General features: G+C 41.8%; 1 protein-coding gene across 1 annotated transcript in view; it reads left to right on the top strand.

The window, feature by feature from the left end:
* lgr6 (leucine-rich repeat containing G protein-coupled receptor 6) overlaps positions 1–22212 on the top strand; it is a 261234-nt gene that overhangs the window by 130135 nt on the left and 108887 nt on the right. The window contains exon 3 of the mRNA XM_080210083.1: positions 3883–3954. Coding sequence (XP_080066209.1) covers positions 3883–3954 — 72 coding nt within the window. The remainder of the gene's footprint in view (positions 1–3882; positions 3955–22212) is intronic.

Genomic DNA, 22212 nt, shown 5'->3' with positions numbered 1-22212 from the left:
GCCTAAGTCTAATTCAGTACATCCTTCTGGTTAAGAAACTTGACTGATACATTTGGTGAAACGGTCAAGACTGTATTTGTTTTAGTACTCCAGAAAACAATTCATTCTTACTTTGGCTTGAATTCATAATTTTGTAATCTGTTGCATTTAAGCTAACATTGTCAAGTTGAAAGATGTCTCCACCCATTTCATTCCAGAGTGGGACTGGGCCCTTCCTTCTGACTGACATTATGGGGGGAGTTCTCCCATCCCACCTGCCATGGGGGAATTGTAGCGACTGGAGAGGGGGGTGGGGGTGGACCACACAAAGATCCATTGACCTTAGGTGGGATTCTCCAGTTTTTGAGGCAAGCATGGCTGGAAAATCCCACAATTGCCGTGAATAATGCAATCGTAGTGTACTTGCAGCTGTGAAATATAAACAGCTGCTGCACTGATTTAGGAAAAAGATTAGCCCTTTATCTGTAATCCTCATATTTTTAAATACAATTTTAAATAATTTCCCAACCACAAGCCAAACTCATTACCATTATTTTCCTATTTGAACATGGGTGCAAGTCCTATTTTAGTGCTTGGAATGTAGTACAGCAAATGTTGTTTAAGTTTGTACATTTTAGCACATTAAAATATTCCTTTGTGGCACGATGGTTAGCACTGCTGCTTCACAGCTCCAGGGACCTGAGTTCGATTCTCAGCTTGGGTCACTCTCTGTGTGGAGATTGCACATTCTCCTCGTGTCTGCGTGGGTTTCCTCCGACAGTCCAAAGATGTGCGGGTTAGGTTGATTGGCCATGCTAAATTGCCCCTTAGTGTCCTGAGAAGCATAGGTTAGAGGAATTAGTGGGTAAAATATGTAGGGATATGGGGGTAGGGCCTGGATGGGATTGTGTTCAATGCTGACTCGATGGGCCAAATGGCCTCTTTCTGTACTGTAAGGTTTCTATGATTTCTATATACTATCATCTCCATTGAGATCAATAGTTTTTAAGAAGAGATATGAATTTCACAGAGACCTACTCAAAGGATCACATGACAGGATTTCACATTTTAAGATTTTTACTGCAACCGGTAAACTAAGATCAACATTGAGTATGGTTAGCACTGCTGCAGGGACCCGTGCCAGGGACCCGGAAGTCTGCACCTTCTTCCCGTGTCTATGTGGGCTTCCTCCAGGTGCTCCGGTTTCTTCCCACAGTCCAAAAGATGTGCTGGTTAGGTGCATTAGCCATTCTCCCTCAGTGTACCCGAACAGGTGCCGGAGAATGGTGATTAGGGGATTTTCACAGTAACTTCATTGCAGTGTTAATTTAAGCCTACTTGTGATACTAATAAATAAACATTATTAGGCAACTAATATACAAAGCTTAAGAAAAGGTATTTCCAATTAATTTCTTAACACAACTGAAAACCTCCTTGTGCCTAATGCGTTTCACCACAATCTCCATGGATATGCAATTAAAGTCCGAAGCTCCTCAGAACTGCTTTTGACTTCTGAAAAAGAGTCATACTGGGCTCGAAAATTTGGTCAGAATTTTTCAACCCTGGTTCTGCCAGTCACTGGATGTTTGAATGGCTCGCCACATCTGCTGTAGAAGACCCCATCTTGTGTTGTGGGGTTGTCGGAGGGTGTTGTGAACAGAGAACCTTAACAACAACTCTTTCAACTGTACCTGTCTTTTCAGTGTATTTTTTGGAAGACTGTTAGTTATTGACATCTTTAAGTTGTATTGATATCCTCTCGGATCAGGGGATGGTGGGCCCTACCCAGGATCAGTAAGTAGTCTCACAACACCAGGTTCAAGTCCAACAGGTTTATTTGGTAGCACAAGCTTTTGGAGCTCTGCTCCTTCACCAGGTGAGATGGACTCTACCCAGGGTCACTTCAGTTGATTTGTGAGTAGCAATTCATTCCGCAGCTGGCACAAAAGAATAATATTGGCCTGAGATTGACTGATGGTTTTTCCTTCCAGCAGGCTCTTTTTGGCCATTTAGGCATTTATTTTGTCCTTTGCTTTTTCCCACATCCTCCCCGACTGCTTGTCTTCTGGTGCTCCGGTCAGCAGCAATGACTCCCAATACATCAACTCTGATCCCGGTCAACTTGGAAGTCTTGCATGTAGATACCCCTATGTTGCAGAGCTGGGCGAACTAATGGTCTTGTGCTAATAGTAAATTTTCCACAGAGAATGTCTTTGAGGATGCAGTTGTCATCTGTTTGGCTCTTGTGATCCAACTAATGCAGTTGCTGCTGACTCAAGAGATCATACATTCTGAGGATCCCAGCACACTGGTGTGTTTCCATATTTGGCAAATCTATCTTACCAGGAGATGTCCAATATTCATCTGATGCAGCAGAGGTAGAAGCTGTTCAGCTGATTTTCATGGTTTGCGTCAGTTGTCCGTACCTCAGCAGTGCAGGTACTGAGAACATAAGCCTGCTACACACAGAAACCAAAGGAGAAAACACTGGAAAATCTCAGCAGGTCTGGCAGCATCTGTAAAGAAAGAGAAGAGTGACATTTTGAGTAGAGATGACCCTTTGTCAAAGCTAAAAAGTATAGAAAGTATATTTATACTACAGGGGGAGGTCTCTTTCTATGCTTTTCAGCTTTGACAAAAGGTCATCTGGGCTCGAAATGCCAGCTCTTTTCTCTCCTTACAGATGCTGCCAGACTTGCTGAGATTTTCCAGCATTTTCTCTTTTGGTTTCAGATTCCAGCATCCACAGTAATTTGCTCTTATCCTGGTACACACAGAGTTTTGTATTTTCAATTCGTTTGCTGTTGGTCCAAACTCAACTTCTCAACTTGGATGTGACAGCTATGGCCTTTGCAATCCTGGCACTGATTTCCGCATCAAGGGACAAAATCCTGATATTTGTTGATCCAAGGTTTGCGAATCTGTGGGTGTCCTCCAGAGTGAGGTTGCCAATGTTGATGGAGTGTCTACATCCTGTCTCTTAACAGTGTCCTCCTGATGCTGATTGTCAGTCCAAACTTTCTGCAGGCCCAGAATGGATCCACAAGCTGTTGCAAGTGGACTTCAGTATGGGATGCCAGTGCAGCACCACCAGCAACCAGTAGCTCACAAACTAGCACGTTACATCCATTGGCCCTGGCGTGTAGTTTTCCCAAGTGGAGCAGCTTGCTGCTGGCTCTGGCATGCAGGTAGACATCCTCTTTTGGGTCACCAAAAGTGTACAATAGCAGCATGGAGAAAAATGGATCAAAGAGAGTTGGTGCCTAGACACAGCCCTGCTTTACCCCCACTGCTGATTGTGAAAGCCTCAAATGATGCTGCATTGTGACTGACAAAACTGTCCCATGTTCTGATCTGTAATTGAACTGTTAAGATGATCAAATTAGTTCAGCTGCATACAGTTAGTTTTGATTATAGAAACTCAAAAGATTGCAAAAGAATCATTGTCGTTTATTATTTTCATGGTGATGTAACATTGCAAAAGAAGAATTTACTGATGTTGTACTGATGTTGTACTTTTCTATGTAAATATAACAGTTTGAGATGTGGATTAAACATTCTCTCGCCTCACCAAAAATAAAACGTAAATTTCGTAAGGTAGCCTTCAAAATGAGGGAAGAGAATTTGGGATTCTTTACTTAACCTGGGTGTTCTAAAATGTCTCCAATCCATGAATATTCATCAGTATTTATTGGTTATATAGTAGAGTGTATGTACTTTACACTTATCAAAATACAATGCAATTTGTTGGAGTCTGGTTAAGGGTAACTTCCACACCTGTTTCCTAGTATTGCATATCTGGCAATGCACTTTTTATTTCCATTGCTATCAATTGGCTATTTTCACGGTGGATTGTTTTACCTAGATTAATTCCACATGGCAATGTTCTTGTTTCTCTTACAGACGGCTGTCTGGAAATCACCTAGCACAGATCCCCATGCATGCTTTTGCTGGCCTCTACAATCTGAAAGTCCTGTGAGTACTCATAGTTCAAACCACACTAAACTATGTTTTACTGTAAAGAATACAAATATTCTCATTGTCTTTTGAAATCTTCAGCCAGATTCACCCTTGAGGTGTCAAACGGAGGATAGAATTTAATATGCAATGGAGTTGATCAGAGGACTATGGTAATTTTTGCCTTTGTATATTCATATATCACATTAAACCGCCTGAAAATGCTTTATACGGTGTTAGTTTTGAATTGCACTTGTTATATAAGCAAACTGTTGAATGTGAGCAGTTTTTTTTAAATGTTATTAAGAGTCAAATGTACTTGTAATGTGATTTGTAATACCTTGTTCCATCAAATCTTTTATTACAGACATTCTTGTATTTTAACCAACTGTCATCTTAAGTCACATTTGAAACTCCTTGCTGGATGTAATTAGTAAAATTAATCCTGCTGGAGCTAGCAATGTTGCTCATGAAAAGTTTCAAACTATTTAAATAATTCTATAGACACTGAAGCCTATGTACAGATCACACTACACTTTGGAACAAGGATGAAATACTTTCACATTGGACTGTCGTCAGACTCAGTTTGAAAATTCCTCTTAACACTTGGATCAAGGTGTATGAGGATGCCTTTTGTTTCTCAAAATGAAGCAAAATTATGGACTTCTAAACAGTTCCACTGCAGATTACAGAAGAATTTGAGACATACCACAGCTTCACTGGGTACAGATCATTTGAACAATCCGGCAAGTTGAACAACAGATGCTACAGAGCAGTTAAAGTCTCAACGCCATAAAGGTTGAGGATTTGTGGTTCGTTTAACTTAATGGTGATGTAGCAGTGACATAAAAATTACATTCAATAAAGCAAGATTTTGAAATACATTGCAATAAATTGCATCCCCTCTCAACTCCAGGATATTTTGTGCAGATCATAGCTGGAGATGCTGAGGGGTGATCTTATAAAATAATGAGGAGCACAGGTTAGCTAGATAACCAATATCTTTTCCCAAAGGTAGGGGAGACTAAAACTAGAGGACATAGATTTAATGTGAGAGGGGGGAGATACAAAAGTGTCCAGAGAGACAATTTTTTCACACAGAGAGTGGTGAGCGTCTAGTGAAGCTGCCAGAGGTAGTAGTAGAGCTGGGTACAATTTTGTCTTTTAAAAAGCATTTAGACTCACATGGGTAAGGTGGATACAGAAGGATATGGGCCAAATGTGGGCAATTGGATTAGCTTAGGGGTCTAAAACAAAAGGGTGGCATGGACAAGTTGGGCCGAACGGCCTGTTTCCATGCTGTAAATCTCCATGACTCTATAAATCAGACACATAGACTGGAATTTTACCAACCCATCCATCACGGGAATCAGAGCGGGCGAGAGACCGAGTGTGGGAAGGTCTCTTGACCTCAGGCGGGACTTTCCAGTTTTAGGGCGAGCACAGCCATAAAATCCCACCCAAAACTTTCAACCTAATGATCATTTAATTAATCATTTTTGTAATAAATGGCTCACACCTTTAGCCCATGCTTCCCACTTTAAAGACTGGCTGGAATTCTCCAACCTTGCCCGTGGCTGGGATTCTCCAGTCCCACTGCTGTGAATGAAGATTTGGCTGAGCGCCAAATTCTCTGTTCTAGCTGGCAGCGGGGAAGGGGCATTCAACGTCAGAGAATTCCGGCCAACATATTCTAATAGTTCAGCACCATCTTAAATTTGCCTAATTCTTTAACCAAATATTTGATCAGAGTTACTAAAGGGAAAAACTTGGCACTAAAAATTCTACATGCAATATTCACACCTGGCTCTTTCATTTTGACTTCAGGGCCATGTGCACCTCTTAAAATTAATCTCTGTTAAGTATTAGTGATGTAGCACAGGAACCGATTTCTTCACTAAGTACCATGGGCAGATTTTTACAACACCTCCCGCTAGCAGGATTTTCTAGTTCTGCTGAAGTCAATGGTATTTTGAATGGCTTGCTGCATTATGGCCCCACTTATGTGTGACGGGACCGTAGAGCTCTGCCCTGTTATTTCCTGTGCTGTTATTTCTTAAGTTTATTTTTCCCTAGTTTCTCCAGTCCTCTCTTAAAAGTACTAACTGATGATGAGGTATGATTCCAAAGATACCAGCAGTAAAGCTCCAGATCTTGTTACGTGAGCCTGGAATGTCAGTAGACAGTTCACCTCTGAAGAGTTTCGCAAAAAAGTCTGTTTTTGTCTTCAGTCATAAGCGATAAACACATACATTAGAACATCAGAACTGACTAGGCCATTTCAAGTCCAGCTGACCCTTTGTCATCTGAACTCGAAGCATCAACTCTTTTCTCTCTTTACAGATGCTGACAGACCTGCTGAGATTTTTCCAGCATTTTCTCTTTCGGTTTCAGATTCCAGCATCCTCAGTAATTTACTTTTATCCTGTATCAGGCCAAAGAATCCCTACAGTGCAGAAATAGGCCATCTGATCCAGCAAATCTGCACTGACTCTATGAAAGAGCATGCCACCCAGATCCACATGGTATATTTACCATGGCTAATCCACCTAACCTACACACCCTTGGACACAATGGGTGGGATTTTACAGCCTCGCTCAGGCAAGACTGGAAATTCCCACCTGATATCAATGGAGATTTCCATTGCTGGATCCTCGCCCACGCTGATTCCGTGGCGGGTAAGGTAGTAGAGCTCCAGCCTATGGGTCAACTTATCATGACCAATTAATCTAACCCATACATCTTTATACTGTGGGAGGAAACCAAACTGTCAGGAGGAAACACATGCAGACATGGGGAGAACATGCAAACCCCATACAAACAGCCACCCAAAACCGAAATCGAACCTGGGTCCCTGGCACTGTAAAGCAGCAGTGCTAATCATTGTGCCAGCCATCCATTTTACCCCCTGCCTGAATTTACACCCATACACAGTTTTCAGTTCAACTCAGTTCAAAACTCACAAAGCAAAAAAGAAGCCCAGATAATTTTAACTTTCTGAGTTACATTAAAATACTGCCAGCCAAATTTCTCCCTTCTCAGGCAGAAAGCTTGAAAAGAGTGGCAAGAACTTGTGTGAGCTGGGGGTGATCCACTGTGACCAAGGAGCGGTGGAAGCAGCTATCGGACTCCATGATGGAAGCATAACGGTGGCACCACAGGCTGAAGTTGCTCTGAAGGAAAATAAAAGAGAAATTTACCTTTTTCAGGCCTTGTTGTCTCTCACTCCACTTGCTCATTGGGTTGGCTTGACGGGAAGCTCACTACCACTTCCGGCTCAAACCACCTGATGGAAATTGCAGTCAGCTCTCAATGGCATCAGCAGGACTTGATGTGCATATATTAAAAATATTCCAGCCTGTTTTTGTCCTTGATGTCTCCTTTGTCATCAGTCACTCTCACTGTTCCTCCATGGCCAGTAAGTGACAAGGATGATTTTAACTGCCCACCCTCTTGGTGTCTGTTAGAGGGTAGTTTGAACTCCAACTGGTTGTGCTACTGAATTTGGAATGGAATATTAGTTCATGAATTCATAGAATTCTAGAGTGCAGAAGGAGGCCATTTGGCCCATCAAAGTCTGCACTCTCAAAAATCCCACCCAGGCCCTATCCCTGTAACCCCACATACTTACCCTGTGAAGCCCACTGACATTACTTAATTAGCATGGCCAGTCAACCTAATCCACACATCTTTGGAGAGTGAAAGGAAACTGGAGCACCTGGCAGAAACCCGCATTGACATGGAGAGAACATGCAAACGCTACACAGTCACCCTGGTCTGGAATTGAACCTGGGTCTCTGGCACTGTGAGGCAGCAGTGCTACCTACTGTGCCACTGAGCCACCCCAAAAGTTATCTCAAAAGTTACCTGCAAAGATAATTACTTCTCTTTTGTGCATCTGAACAATTGAAATTCATGTTGCTGAAACATAGCAAAATGTCTACTGTAGCATCAGAATGATGGTAGTGTTTTATAATGATTGGCACTGTTGGATTGCAATCACCTTCAAGAAATGATGGTTCACTGATTTACTGGATCTGCGAAAATGAGATTTGTAAATAGTCACTTTCCAGGTATAATAGCCACCTAAAAAGAAAGTAAGTAGTTAATAATTAATAGTATTATTTTGCCCCAGTTTTTCTTTGTCCTTCTTTCCTTTAGTCAGGCTAATAATTGTAATGATTCACTCAACTTGTTTCAGGGACTGGTTAGCTCTGCTGGCTCGAGTGTGGTACTTGCTAACACCAAAGTTGTGGGCTCAGTATCCAAGTTAGCTGCGCTCATGCTTGGGACCTGCTTCTTCTCCTCGTCCCTGTGTGATATCATGACAGAGAAATCTTAATTAGTAACCAACAGACATTGAGGATAAAGTGAGATTCTGTGGAATTTTCCCATCCTGTCCAACGTGGGAATCGGAGTAGGCGGGACACGGATCATCCAAAGGTCCCTTTGACCTCAGGTGGGATTTTCTGGTCTTGGGATGAGCATGGACGGAAAATCTTTCCCGTTGTCTCTAGGCAATTAGAAATCTGTGCTATTGTTTTTAGTTTTAGCTTTGTTCCATTTTTCATCTTACACTATCAGTATTAATTTGAATGAAGTATTTTTGAATCGCTTTGCTTAAAATAGGGCACATCAGTAGTTTACAGAAAATACCTCTGGATGATAATTTTCAGTTGTAAACAATAACTCCTTTTTCTAAGCACATGGTCATATCTTGACATTATCAATGAGCGGCATAGTGGCACATTGGTTAGCACTGCTGTCTCACAGCGCCAGGGGCCTGGGTTCAATTCCCAGCTTGGGTGACTGTCTGTGTGGAGTGTCCACATTCTCTGTGTGTCTGCGTGGGTTTTGTCCAGGTGCTCTGGTTTCCCCCCATCGTCCAATGATATTTGGATCAGATTGATTGGCTATGCTAAATTGCCCCTTAGTGTCAGGAGGTTAGCAGGGTAAATAAGTAGGGATAGGGCCTGGGAAAGATTGTGATCGGTGCAGACTCGATGGACCTCTTTCTGCATTGCAGGGATTCTATGAATTTCATGTGTTAGCTTATTTTGAATTGTAGAGGAAGAAGCTGAAGAAATTCAAATTGTTGCTGTTGGAACTCCAATCTGTTTCTGGGACTGTCAGGAATAGGAATGAAGGAAAAGCAATTTAACCCTTCAAGGTTATTTATTAAGCCATTCAATGAGATCTGTGACCTAATCCCATATACCTTTGCCCCAGAATTACCTTGCTGCTGCAAAAGCAGAAAATGCTGGAAAATCTCAGCAGGTCTGAAAGCATGCGTGGAGAGAGTCTACACAGATGCTGTTAGACATGTTGAGATTTTCCAGCATGTTCTATTTTTTTTTCAGATTCCAGTATCCTCAGTATTTTGCTGTTACCTTGCTGCTGGCTGTTTTAGGATCTCAACTTTACCGCATAGAAACATGGAAACTAAAAGCAGGAGTAGTCCATTCAGCCCTACAAGCCTGCTCCGCCATTCATTTTGATCATGGCTGATCATCAAATTCAATATTCTGATCCCCCTTCCTCTCATATACCTTAAACCCTTTAGCCCCAAGAGCTATATTTCATTTCTTCTTGAAATCAGACAACGTTTTGGCCCCACATACATTGTGGTAGTGAATTCCACACATTCATCACCCTCAAGGTGAAGAAATTTCTCCTCAGTTCTAAAAGTTTTACCCATTATCCTCAAACTATGATCCACAAGTTCTGGGCACCCCACCATTGGGAACATCTTTCTGAATCTACCCTGACTAAACTTGTCAGAATTTTACGAGTTTCTCTTCTAAACTCCAGGGAATATATCCTAACCGACTAAGTTTCTTTGACTTTGCTGTATACTTTTCAAAAGGATAATTTAAGGCACTTCAAAATGAGCATAGTCTTAACCAATTGCAGTCAATATGAAAAATTGCTCCATTTCAGAGGATTTCATTTAATGACAATTAACTGCTCCATAACAACCTGTTCCTTCAATTACTAACATTCATTCATGTGAATCCAAAACTCTTCAAAGATTAAGTTTGGTAGAAACTGCACTGATAGAGCTGAGAGCTGAAGAATATCCTCCTGGAAACGATATAGGATGGTGACTGGCACCTCTGAAATTGTACCCTATCATAAGAAGTTGTAGGAAAATTGACTGGAAAAGAAATAGAAACTTCTAACTATTTTTTCACTGGACAGTTTTCTGCAGCACTTTGCATAAGGACTTTGTTTGCCTTTTTGTCACTCAAGTACATGTTTTAATGGTAAATAGAGTTAAGATAGGCAAAGAAAACAAACTACTGTACTGTGGAGAAAGCAATAAAAATGCAAAGAAACAAAAGGAAAAGGGAAAGATGAAAGAATGATTTGAAGAAAATAGTTTTCAGATCCTGAAATCTAGAAGCTTCGAGCTCTTTGATCAAGAGACCTTTAAAACAGGTAGAGAATAAAAGACTTTTTTAACCTGCTTTCTGTGCATGAACAGATTTGGTTACTGCACATTAGCTAATAGCACAGAGTGACTTTTCAGGCTTAAACCACAACTGATAAAGACGTATTCACTTCAGAAAAACAATTACAGAAACATTTAAGTAAGAGAGCCAAAGATAGGTCCAGCAAACTTAAATCCCTTTCTCTATCCCAGAGGGAGTGTGCCCAGGATAAATTCAACTTTCCCATTTAACTTTCTTCTGTTGTTAGCTAAGTAAACCGCCATTCATTTCCATAGTACTTAGTCATACGGCAATCCTTTCGGTTCCTTTGATCAGCAGATGTTCCCAGAGGAGACAGAAAAACAGCTGTTTAATGAGTATATTTTATTTTTTTAATCCCTCCCAGCTCTTGAGAGAACGTGTGTTTAACATAACACTTTAAATCATCTGATATCATTGTACTGTACATGTGTTCTTGCAGAATATTCCTGTCTGTCATGATTGTAACTTCAGAAATAAAACTTAATTTATGACAGAATAAATCCAAACCCTAAAGACAATACTGGCAAGTTAGTGAAATGTTTTAAACCTTTTTAAAGTAATGTGGCACATCTCTTATGGTTTCATTGTGTCTGGCAATAATCAAGATACATTCTTCATTTCTTTAAACATTTGTTGTTAATATAAAAACTAAAGAGCACTTCAGTTTGATTCATTACTATTGACTTAGTACAATACATTAGCTCTCCAGAAATTTTTTTCAACAATTCTGTATTGACGCAGCAAACATTTATCATTTTAATCACCACTCCTAGTTCAGGCAATTTGACATATGATAGCTTTTTAAAGATTTAAGGAAAAGCATATATATTCAGCTTATGCAGAAATCTTCAGTGCACGATTTATCATAGTACATTTCAATTAATTTCTAATCTACCATTATAAGCTACTTGCTGTTTTGTGGGAGACAAACCAATGGATCCTTTGTTGAGAAAGTTTGAATTGTTTTCTTTTGTAAATATTTATGGCTCCATTGTCCATCTTGTTACTTTTTATAACAACAACTTGCATTTAAAGTGAACCTTTGACACATTAAAACATCCAAACAGGAGAGATATCAAAGAACATTTGACACTGATCCACAAGAGAGGATATAAAAACATAAGAACTAGGAGCAGGAGTAGGCCATCTGGCCCCACGAACTTGCTCTGCCATTCAATAAGATCATGGCTGATTTTTTTGTGGACTCAACTCCACTTACCTGCCTGCTCACCATAACCCTTAATTCCCTTCCTATTCAAAAATGTATCTATCCTTGCCTTAAAAACATTCAATGAGGTAGCCTCAACTGCTTCATTGGGCAGGGAATTCCACAGATTCACAACCCTTTGGGTGAAGAAATTCCTCCTCAACTTAGTCCTAAATCTGTTTCCCCTTACTTTGAGGCCATGCCCCCTAGTTCTAGTTTCACCTGCCAGTGGTAACAACCTCCCTGCTTCTATCTTATTCTATTCCCTTCATAATCTTGTATGTTTCCATAAGATTTCCTCTCATTCTTCTGAATTCCATGGATATATGGACAGATGATCAACAGCTTGATCAGCGAGAGCTTGTAAGCAGCATCCTAAAGGAGGAAAGAAAATTTGAGAGTCGAGAGATTTAGGCAGACAATTTCAGAGATTAGGGCTCAAAGTTGATGGCATGGCCACCAATGGTGGAACAATTAAAATTGGAGATATGCAAGGGGCCAGAATTGGAGGAGCACTGATACCTCCAAGGGTAAGAAGTCTCACAACACCAAGTTAAAGTGCAACAGGTTTATTTGATAGCAAGCGCTACCAAAGTGGTGTTTGCTACCAAATAAACCTGTTGGACTTTAACCTGGTGTTGTAAGACTTCTTACTGTGTTTACCCCAGTCCAACGCCAGTATCTCCACCTCCAAGGGTAGAATGGCTGCAAATGGTACAGAGGTAGGGGGAAGGCCACCGAGGGTTTTGAAAACAAAGATGAACATTTTTTAAGTTTTGCAATTGGAGTTATAGAATGGGAAAGTAAGAAAGACTGCAGTTGTCAATTTATTTTAAATATCCAACAAGCTGTTTGTTGTATCTGGATGTTATTTAACCGCATGCTGTTTGCTAAATAATTGTTCAACAAAGAAAGAATAGTCCTCTGCCTAGAAATGGATAGCAAGCATTTTGATCCTAACCACTGATTTTAGTAAACTTGATAGTTCTGGTATATTCAAGGCACTCAACATGTAAGTAACTTAAACCCTACTAATGTGACTCTCAAACCAAACATGATAGTGTCAGAAAACCTGAATCAAATGACTGTGGTCTCCCTTGCCAGGCAGGAAATCAGCTCGCTGGAGCTTTTTTTTCTATTGGAAGCATGCTCTGGGTTAAAGTTAATGTTGTGGAATACCAGTAATCCATCAGTAATACTGGAGGTAAGTATTCACTGTGTTTAACAACACTCCTTATTATAGAGAAAAACGTCCCAACACACTTCAGAAATTAATGTTGAGTCGAGGAAGAAAATGTTGAGGTCAGAATTTTCACTCCCTAACAGCACTGTGGGTGTACCTACACCCCACATTAGGAATGGGTTAAAGTGCAACTTTCACTTTAGATCTAATTTGTTAATTGTTTAATAGTATCCACCGGGATATATAAAGGGGTTACAGGTGGCACAGGGTATTGGATGTGTATATGTGGAATTGTAAAAGAGAATAAAGTCAGTTTGTGATGAAGCTTTACTTGCATCATCTTGTTTACTGAAAGCTTAACACCCCATGAACTCCAGCAGTTCATGAAAGTAGCTCACCACCACCTTATGAACTGCAATTCTTTTTTATTCATTCATGGGGCATGGCACCACTAGCTGGGCCAGCATTTGTTGCCCATCCCAAGTTGCTCAAGGGCAATTGAGAGTCAACCACATTGCAGTGGCTCCAGAGTCAGATATAGGCCTGACCAGGTTAGGACCACAGATTTCCTTCCTTAAAGGACGTTAGTGAACCAGATGGGTTTTTCTGACAATCAGCAATGATTTTATGATCATCAGTGGATACTCAATTCCAGATTTGTTTTTATTGAGTTCAAACTCTACCATCTGCTGTAGTGGGATTCAAACGTGTGTTATCAGAACATCAACGGAGTTTCTGGATTAATAGTCTGGCAATAGTACCCTACACCATCGCCTCCCCATGGAGGGTTGAACAATACATGCTGGTTTAGCCAGTGATGCCCACATCCTTGAATGAATTTAAAGAAGGAAAATCTTAAAAGAGAGAACTGGAAAAGTGAACATGATATGGAGATGCCAGTATTGGACTGGAGCGAGCACTGTATGAAGTCTCACAACACCAGGTTAAATTCCAACAGGTTTATTTGGAAACACGAGCTTTCGGAGTGCTGCTCTCCTAACTCACCTGATAAAGGAGCAGCACTCTGAAAGCTCGTGATTCCAAATAAACCTGTTGGACTTTAACTTGGTGTTGTGAGACTTCTTACTGGAAAGGTAAAGGAATTTTAAAACATAAGAAATATTAGTAAGCAATATTGGTAAGTCTTGTGGCCAATTGAGTCTTCGCCATTGTAAAATAATATCATCACTGAACACCCACATCAACTCTGTTATCCTGCTCTATCTCCATATCCCTTGATTCCCTTAGTTCCCAATGAATCCCTTGGTACTTCATAGAATCACAGGATTGTTACAGTGCAGAGAAGACCGTTTGGCATTACACCAAGTGCCATTCTGCCTACTCCCTATAACCTTGCACATTGTTTCTTTTCAAATAATCATCTGATTTCCTCTTGAATGCCTCTATTGAGCCTGCTTCCACTACATTTTCAGGCAGCACATTCCAGGACCTTATCATTCACTGTGACTATTTTTTTCATATCACTTTTGCTTCAATTATCTTAAATCCGTGCCCTTCAGTTCCTAATCCTTTCGCCAGTGGGAAAAGTTTCCCCTTATCTAATCTATCCAGGCCCCTCATGATTTTGAATACCTCAATCAAATCTCCTTTCAGCCTTCTTTTCTCCAAAGAAAAGAGCCCCAAACTTCTCCGATCTATCGTCATAAGTTTCGAACTTCATAACTGAATCTCCTTAAGGAGGGAATCCCAATGTGACCCGGAAAGTTGAAAACATGGCTGCCAACGGCAGAGCAAAGAGTTCACAAAAGTTTAGTGTTCAGAGCAGTATAGCAGATTGCAAGAGGTGACAACAATAGGGAAGACATGGAGGTGCCGGCATTGGATTGAGGTGGGCACAGTAAGAATTCTCACAATACCAGGTTAAAGTCAAATAGGTTTATTTGGAATCACAAGCTTTTGGAGTGTTGTTCCTTCATCAGCTGAGTATGTGAGAGAGGTGCGATGGCAGATCTCAGCAGACTTGAGTGGGTCCATGAACTGTAGTCCTTTCAGGATCTTGTCTGCTTTCTTGCATTTTTATAGAAACTACACGTCTACATGTGACTCCAAAGCCACAGTAAGGTCATTGACTCTCAACTACCCTTGGGCAACTAGGGATGGGCAATAAACGCTGGCCAGCCAGTGGTGCCCATGTCCCACAAGTGAATTTTTAAAAAGCGGTGGGATCGAAGCAGGAGAGCAGAGTAGTAATATGAGAATTATGGGTCTGAGAATGTCAGGGAGGAACAGAGCGAAAAATACCTGAGAAGACACGAACAGTTAACTGAATGTTACAAAGATAACAGGAAGAAAAAATAAAAAGCTTTGTAACTGAATGCATTTAAAATTCTTAACAAAATAAATGATTTGCTAACGCACATTGAAGTAAATAAATACAGGGTAGCCATTGTGGAAACATGGCTGCAGGAAGATAAGGATTGGGTCCTTAATATTGAGTCAAATGTGACATTGAAGAAGAACAGGAAGTGAGGTAAAGATGGAGAGATAGCACTGTTAATCAATGATGATATTGGTACAGTAGTTAGAGATGATCTTGGTTCAAGGCATTATGAATAGTAGGGCAAAGAAAACACTAGTGGGAATGATCTACAAGCCCCTTGACAGTTACCATGAAGTAGGATGAAATATACAATAAGAAATATTAGGTGCTTGTGATAAAGGGATGGGTAATAATCATGGATTGTTTTAATCTAAATGTAAACTGGAAAATTCAGATTTAGAGCAGTAATCTGAATGAGAAGTTTGTTACATTTCTTCAAGATAATTTCCTAGAGCAGCATGTTTTAGAACCACGCAGCAAGCAGGTTACATTCAATTTAGTATTGCGTAGTGTGACAAGATTAATTAATGATCTCAGATGAAAAGCATCCCTATAATATGATTTTATTGCTTGAAAGGGGAAAGAGTAGGTCTAAGATTAGTATTTTAAACTGAAATATGGGTAACTGTGTGGACATGAAAGCTGAGCTGACTGAAGTGAACTCAGATACGAGGCTGGAGAATAGATCAGCAGAGAATCTGTGGCAGATGTGAGGCATTCAAGATGATCAGAGGATTAGATAGGGTGGACAGTGAGAGCTTTTTTCCTCAGATGGTGATGGCTAACACAAGGGGACATAGCTTTAAATTGAGGGGTGGTAATTATAAGACGGATGTCAGAGGTAGGTTCTTTACTCAGAGGGTAGTAAGGGCATGGAATGCCCTGCCTGCAGCAGTTGTGGACTCGTCAACTTTAAGGGTGTTCAAGTGGTCAGTGGATAGGCATATGGATAACATTGGGATAGTTTAGGTTAGAGGGTCATTCGATTGGTTCCACTGGTCGGCGCAACTTCGAGGGCCAAAGGGCCTGTACTGCGCTGTAATGTTCTATGTTTAAGGGGAAATTTCAGAATACTCAGAATAAATATATTCCTACAATAAAGACCAATGCTAAGGGGTGGACCCATCACCCATGGTTAACTAAAGAAGTTAAGGAGAAAGCATGTAACTGCACAGAGGTGAGTAGCAGGTTAGTTGATTGGTCAGAATATAAGGACTGTCAGAGAATGATTTAAAGGTTAATCAGTATGAAGAAAAAGCTTGCAGGTGGGAATTGATAGGTTGAGTGACTGGGCCAACATCTGGCAGATGTGAAAATGTGAAGTATTCACTTTGTCAGAAAGAATAAAAAGGCAGAGTGTTACTTAAATAGGGAACAGCAGAATTCTAACACGCAGAGGGATCTAGTTTTTTTTATTCATTCATGGATGCCACTGGCGGGCAAGCATTTATTGCCCATCCCTGCCTGAGGACTGCCAACTACATTGCTGTGTTTCTGGAGTCACATGTAGGCCGGACCAAGTAAGGAAGGCAGATTTCCTTCCCAAAAGGTCAAGTCAGAACCAGATGAGTTTTACCTGACAATGGTTTTATGCTTATTATTAGATCCTTAATTCCAGATTTTTTTTATTGAATTCAAATTTTACTATCTGCCGTGGTAGGATTCAAACCTGGGTCCACAGAACATTAGGTGAATTTCTGGATTAATAGTCTAGCGATAATACCCCTAGGCCATTGCCTCCCCAGGAGGTGATGTGTTACAAAAAGTTAGTATGCAGGTACATCAAGTAATTAAGAAGGCCAATGGAATACTTTCCTTTATTACAAGAGGAGTTGAACATAAAAGTAAGATCTGACGAAGTGTCCCAGACTCTAACTGTTAGCTCTGTTCCCTCTCCACAGATGCTGTCAGACCTGCTGAGATTTTCCAGCATTTTCTGTTTTCTTTTCAGATTCCAGCATCTGCAGTAATTTGCTTTAATGAAATAAGGATGTTATGCTTCAGTTATACAGGGCATTGATGAGACCGCATCTCAAATACCGTGTGCAGTTTTGGCCTCCTTACCTAGGGAAAGATGTAAAAATGCATTGGCGACAGCTCAAAGGAGATTTACTAGATTGATACCTGGAACAAGCCATGTTGTCTTATGAGGAAAGGTTGGACAAGTTGGCCTTGTTCCTACTGGAGTTTAGATGAATGAGGGGCGAATTGATTAAAGCATATAAGATCCTGAATGGCCTTGCCAAGGTGGATGTGGAAAGGGTATTTTCTTGTGTCGCTGAATTTGGAACTGCTATTAAAATTAGGAGTCACTCTTTTAGGTGAGGAGAAATTCTTTCTCTTTGAGGGTTATGGTACTTTGGAACTTGAGCGCTTCAGAAGGCAGTGGAAGAAGGGTTATTGAATATATTTAATGATTCCATTGCCTAACAGGAATCTATCCAAGGTTATCAGGGTGGAGAGGAATATGAAATTGAAAACACAAACAGATGAACCATGATCTTATTGAATGTGGAGCGGGATTGAGGAGCTGAATTGCCTACTTCTGTTCCTATTTCGTATGCTCAAATGTCATTGTTGCAATGTCAGAAATGCAGCAATTGCACTCCTTAAGCTCCGACAAACACCAATCTGCTAATGGCCAGATAATCCCTTTGTGTGATAAATACTACCCCAGGACACCATGGGCAAGTTTCCTTGCTTTTGTCTAAATGCGACAGAGTCTTTTATATCCACCCGAGAAGGCAGACAAAGCCTCAGTTTAAAGTCTTATCCAAACAATGACACCTCCAGTGTTGAAGGTTCAGCCTATTGTTTTGTGTTTATGTCTCTGGAGTGTGACTTTCTGATTCAGAGGTGAGACTGCTACCAGTTGAGTCATATTTCACACTGGAAATGGAGCAGAATTAGTGACAAAAATGCAAAGTTTGTGAAGGGCGGGTAAGAGGGTGACAGAAATCCTAACATCAAATCAGGGAGTATTGTGGTGACATAGAAGCTAACCCAGATACTACTGGCAGGCAGCTGCATGTTGATCGGGAATGATAACTTGGTCTAGTGATCAAGATAATGGGAAAAGAAAGGCCATGAGTCCCTAGGTCAACTGGGGGGGTTTGGGATTAAGCACAGATTTGCAATAAATTTAGTGAATTCAGAGGAAAGAATTCAGAAAGCTAAGGTGATTGAAATCACTGAAAATCAAGAGCTTCTCAGCAAAAAAGGCTGAGGAAGAAAAGGAGGGAGAAAGGACCAGAGCAACATGGGTAAGGCTGGTAGGAATCATCAATGCTGATTTTAAAGGTGAGACAATGGGATTCGATCGACGTGTGGGGGATTTCTCCCAATTTGAGACTAAAAATGAGGATGAGAATGTGGAGTGTTTTCCATTTAAAAGGCCAATCCTTTATTACGAGAGGAGTTGAACACAAAAGTAAGATCTGACGAAGTGTCCAGACTCGGAACAGTTAGTTCTGTTCCCTCTCCACAGATGCTGTGACGCACACCAAATCCTCTTATCCTGACCTCATTAATTATGCACTTGGGGGGTTTTGTGCTGTATTCCTTGGCAGGGAAGGACTGGGTGGCACGTGGTCCACCATCACATCTGGGTGCCATTACTGAAAAAGTACCTAACATCACTGACACCACTGATGGAAGAAGGTGGACCTCATGAAAATGAAGATGGAATCCTGGGGGCTCCGTGAGGCCAGAAGATGGACCTCATGAGATGGATCTCTAGGAACATTCAGAGGCTGGAAGTTGAACCCCCTCCAGGACACTTGATCTGGAATGTCCACCTGCCGATGCACTGCCGACCCACTGCTGTGATGTTCTAGGGTATATAATTGTTAATGACCTCCACCCTGAACTCCAGAGGCAGCCCCGGGCATTGTTCAGATGAGTCCCAAGATCTGTATGTCACAAATAAAAACATGGTTCGTGCCAGTGTGTTTTCTGGCCAGCATCACAGAGAATTTGCATCCCATTAATAGTGTTCCTGCCTGCCATGGCGGGCATCATCAGAAGATTTCATTGTAAGTTCACCTGAGACACACGGGGCAAGGTAGGTGTAGGAAAATGCTTTGTTGAAAGGGCGGCGTGGGCTCATTGGGCCAAAGGGCCTGTTTCCCATGCTGGGTTGTTCTTTGTATAAAGTGATGAGTTATTTGTAGATATGTACCTCACTGCAACAACTCAAATAGTGTAGATGATAGAAAGACTGGGAGATAAATGCAAGAGGCAAAATGTTACCAACCCATGAACCAGACTGAAGTTAATGTAATTGTTTCAGTGTAATCATCTCCAGAAGATGTGGTAAGCAAGTGCCTTGTTTGTGAACCAACAAACATTCCAGAGGGAAATACAGGGCAGGAATTCTTGATCTGCTGACAGAGTGCAGAGAGATTCTGGTTGGGTGAGCTGGATTGGAAGAACATAAGAACATAAGAAATAGGAGCAGGAGTAGGCCATCTAGCCCTTCAAGCCTGCCCCGCCATTCAATAAGATCATGGCTGATCTGTCGTGTCTCAGTTCCACATTCCCGCCCTCTCCCCCATAACCCTTAATCCCCTTGCCTATCAAAAACCTATCAACCCGCGTCTTAAATATATTTAGCGAGGCAGCCTCCACCACTTCAACGGGCAGAGAATTCCAGAGATTCACCACCCTTTGAGTGAAGAAGTTCCTCCTCAACTCCATTCTAAACCGCCCCCCCTTTATCTTGAGGCTGTGCCCTCTAGTCCTACTGTCCTTTCTGAGCTGGAAGAGCCTCTCCACCTCTATCCTATCCATCCCATTCATCATCTTGTATGTCTCAATGAGATCTCCCCTCATTCTTCTAAACTCTAACGAGTACAAGCCTAGTTTATTCAGCCTCTCCTCTTAGTTCAACCCCCTCAACTCCGGAATCAGCCTAGTAAACCTCCTCTGCACTCCCTCCAAGGCCAAAATATCCTTGCGTAAGTGCGGCGACCAAAACTGCACACAGTACTCCAGCTGCGGCCCCACCAGTGCCCTGTACAGTTGCAACAAGACCTCCCTACTTTTATATTCAATCCTCCTCGCTATGAAGGCCAGCATCCCATTTGCCTTCCTGACCACCTGCTGCACCTGTAGGCTGGGTTTTTGCGACTCATGCACAAGGACCCCGAGGTCCCTCTGCACCGTCGCATGCTGCAGTTTTTCACCATGTAAGTAATAGTCCTTCCTACCATTATTCCTACCAAAGTGGACAACTTCACACTTGCCAACATTAAATTCCATTTGCCAGTTCCTGGCCCATTCGCCCAGCCTATCTAGATCCTTCTGCAGACTTTCCACACCCTCCGCACAATTTGCCGTTCCACCAATCTTGGTGTCATCAGCAAATTTCGACACCATACACTCGGTTCCCTTCTCCAGATCATCTATATAAATGGTAAATAGCTGAGGCCCCAGCACCGACCCCTGGGGCACTCCACTAGTCACCAACCGCCAATCTGAATAGCACCCATTGACCCCCACTCTCTGCCTCCTATTTGACAGCCAATCCCCTATCCACGCTAATACCCTACCCCCAACTCCATGCCCCCTGACCTTCTGTAATAACCTCTTGTGCGGCACCTTATCAAACGCCTTCTGAAAATCAAAGAAACACCACATCCACCGACTCTCCTCTATCCACCGCCCTAGACACATCCTCATAGAACTCCAATAAATTCGTCAGACACGACTTCCCCTTAACGAAACCGTGCTGCGTCTGCTCTATCAAACAATTCTCCTCAAGATGCCTCGCTATTTTCTCCTTGATCACGGATTCTAACATTTTACCTACAACAGACATTAAACTAACAGGCCTATAATTCCCTGCCTTTTGCCTGCCACCCTTCTTAAACAGCGGCATAACATTAGCCGTTTTCCAATCTTCCTGCACTTCCCCGGAATCCAGCGAGGTTTGGAAAATAATCACCAAGGCATCCACTATCACCTTCGCCATTTCTTTCAGAACCCTTGGATGCATTCCGTCCGGTCCTGGGGACTTGTCCACAATCAGTCCCTCCAGTCTTTCGAGCACTGCCTCTCTAGAAACAATAATGTCATTCAGGCCCTCCGCTCCTACCATCTTTCTATCGTTAACACCCGGCAAATTATTCACGTCCTCCTCCATGAAGACCGATACAAAAAAGTTATTTAAGGCTTCAGCCATTTCCCCATCCCCTACCACTAAGTCCCCCCTCTCATCCTCTAAGGGTCCAACGTTCACCCTGGTCAGCCTCTTCCTTTTTATATATTTATAAAAACTCTCTATCCTTTTTTATATTAAGCACTAGCCCAGCTTCATAGTTTCTCCTACCCTTCTTTATCAACTTCTTTGTCATTCTTTGTTGATATTTAAACCTCTCCCAATCCTCTTCTCGCCCACTACTCTTAGCTAATCTAAACGCATCCGCTTTTAATTTAACACTTTCCTTAACCTCCTTCGTTATCCACGGCTGATTATCTCTCCTCCTACGATCCTTTTTAACCATCGGAATAAATTTCTGCTGAGCACCAAGAAAGATCTCCTTAAAGATCCTCCACTGTTCCTCAGCAGACCTACCTTCCAATGCACTCCCCCAATCAACATTCGCCAATTCCTCTCTCATCCTATCGTACTCCCCTCTGTTCAAACAAAGGACACATGTCCAGGAACCCACTTTCTCCTCCTCCATCTGCATCAAAACCTCCACCATACAATGATCACTCTTCCCAAGAGGATCCTTCACCACAAGGTCCCTAATTTTACCCGCCTCATTACATAACACCAGTTCCAAGATAGCTCGCTCCCTCGTCGGCTCCAACACACACTGTTCAAGGAAACTATCCCGGCAGCATTCCAAGAACTCTTCCTCAAGCCCACCGTGTCCAACATGGGTTGACCAATCAATATGTAGATTGAAATCCCCCATAATTATCGCCGTTCCATTCCTGCACGCCGCATTTATTTGCGCGTTAATAGCCCGCCCCACCTCCAGATCATTATTTGGGGGCCTATAGATGACACCCACCAGCGTCTTCCTCCCTTTGCTGTTCCTAATCTCCACCCACAATG

This window comes from Carcharhinus amblyrhynchos, chromosome 22, assembly GCF_965287045.1.
Source record: "Carcharhinus amblyrhynchos chromosome 22, sCarAmb.v2.hapA, whole genome shotgun sequence".
NCBI lineage: Eukaryota > Metazoa > Chordata > Chondrichthyes > Carcharhiniformes > Carcharhinidae > Carcharhinus > Carcharhinus amblyrhynchos.
Note: the sequence above shows the minus strand (reverse complement) of the source record. Positions and strands in the feature narration are given on the sequence as shown.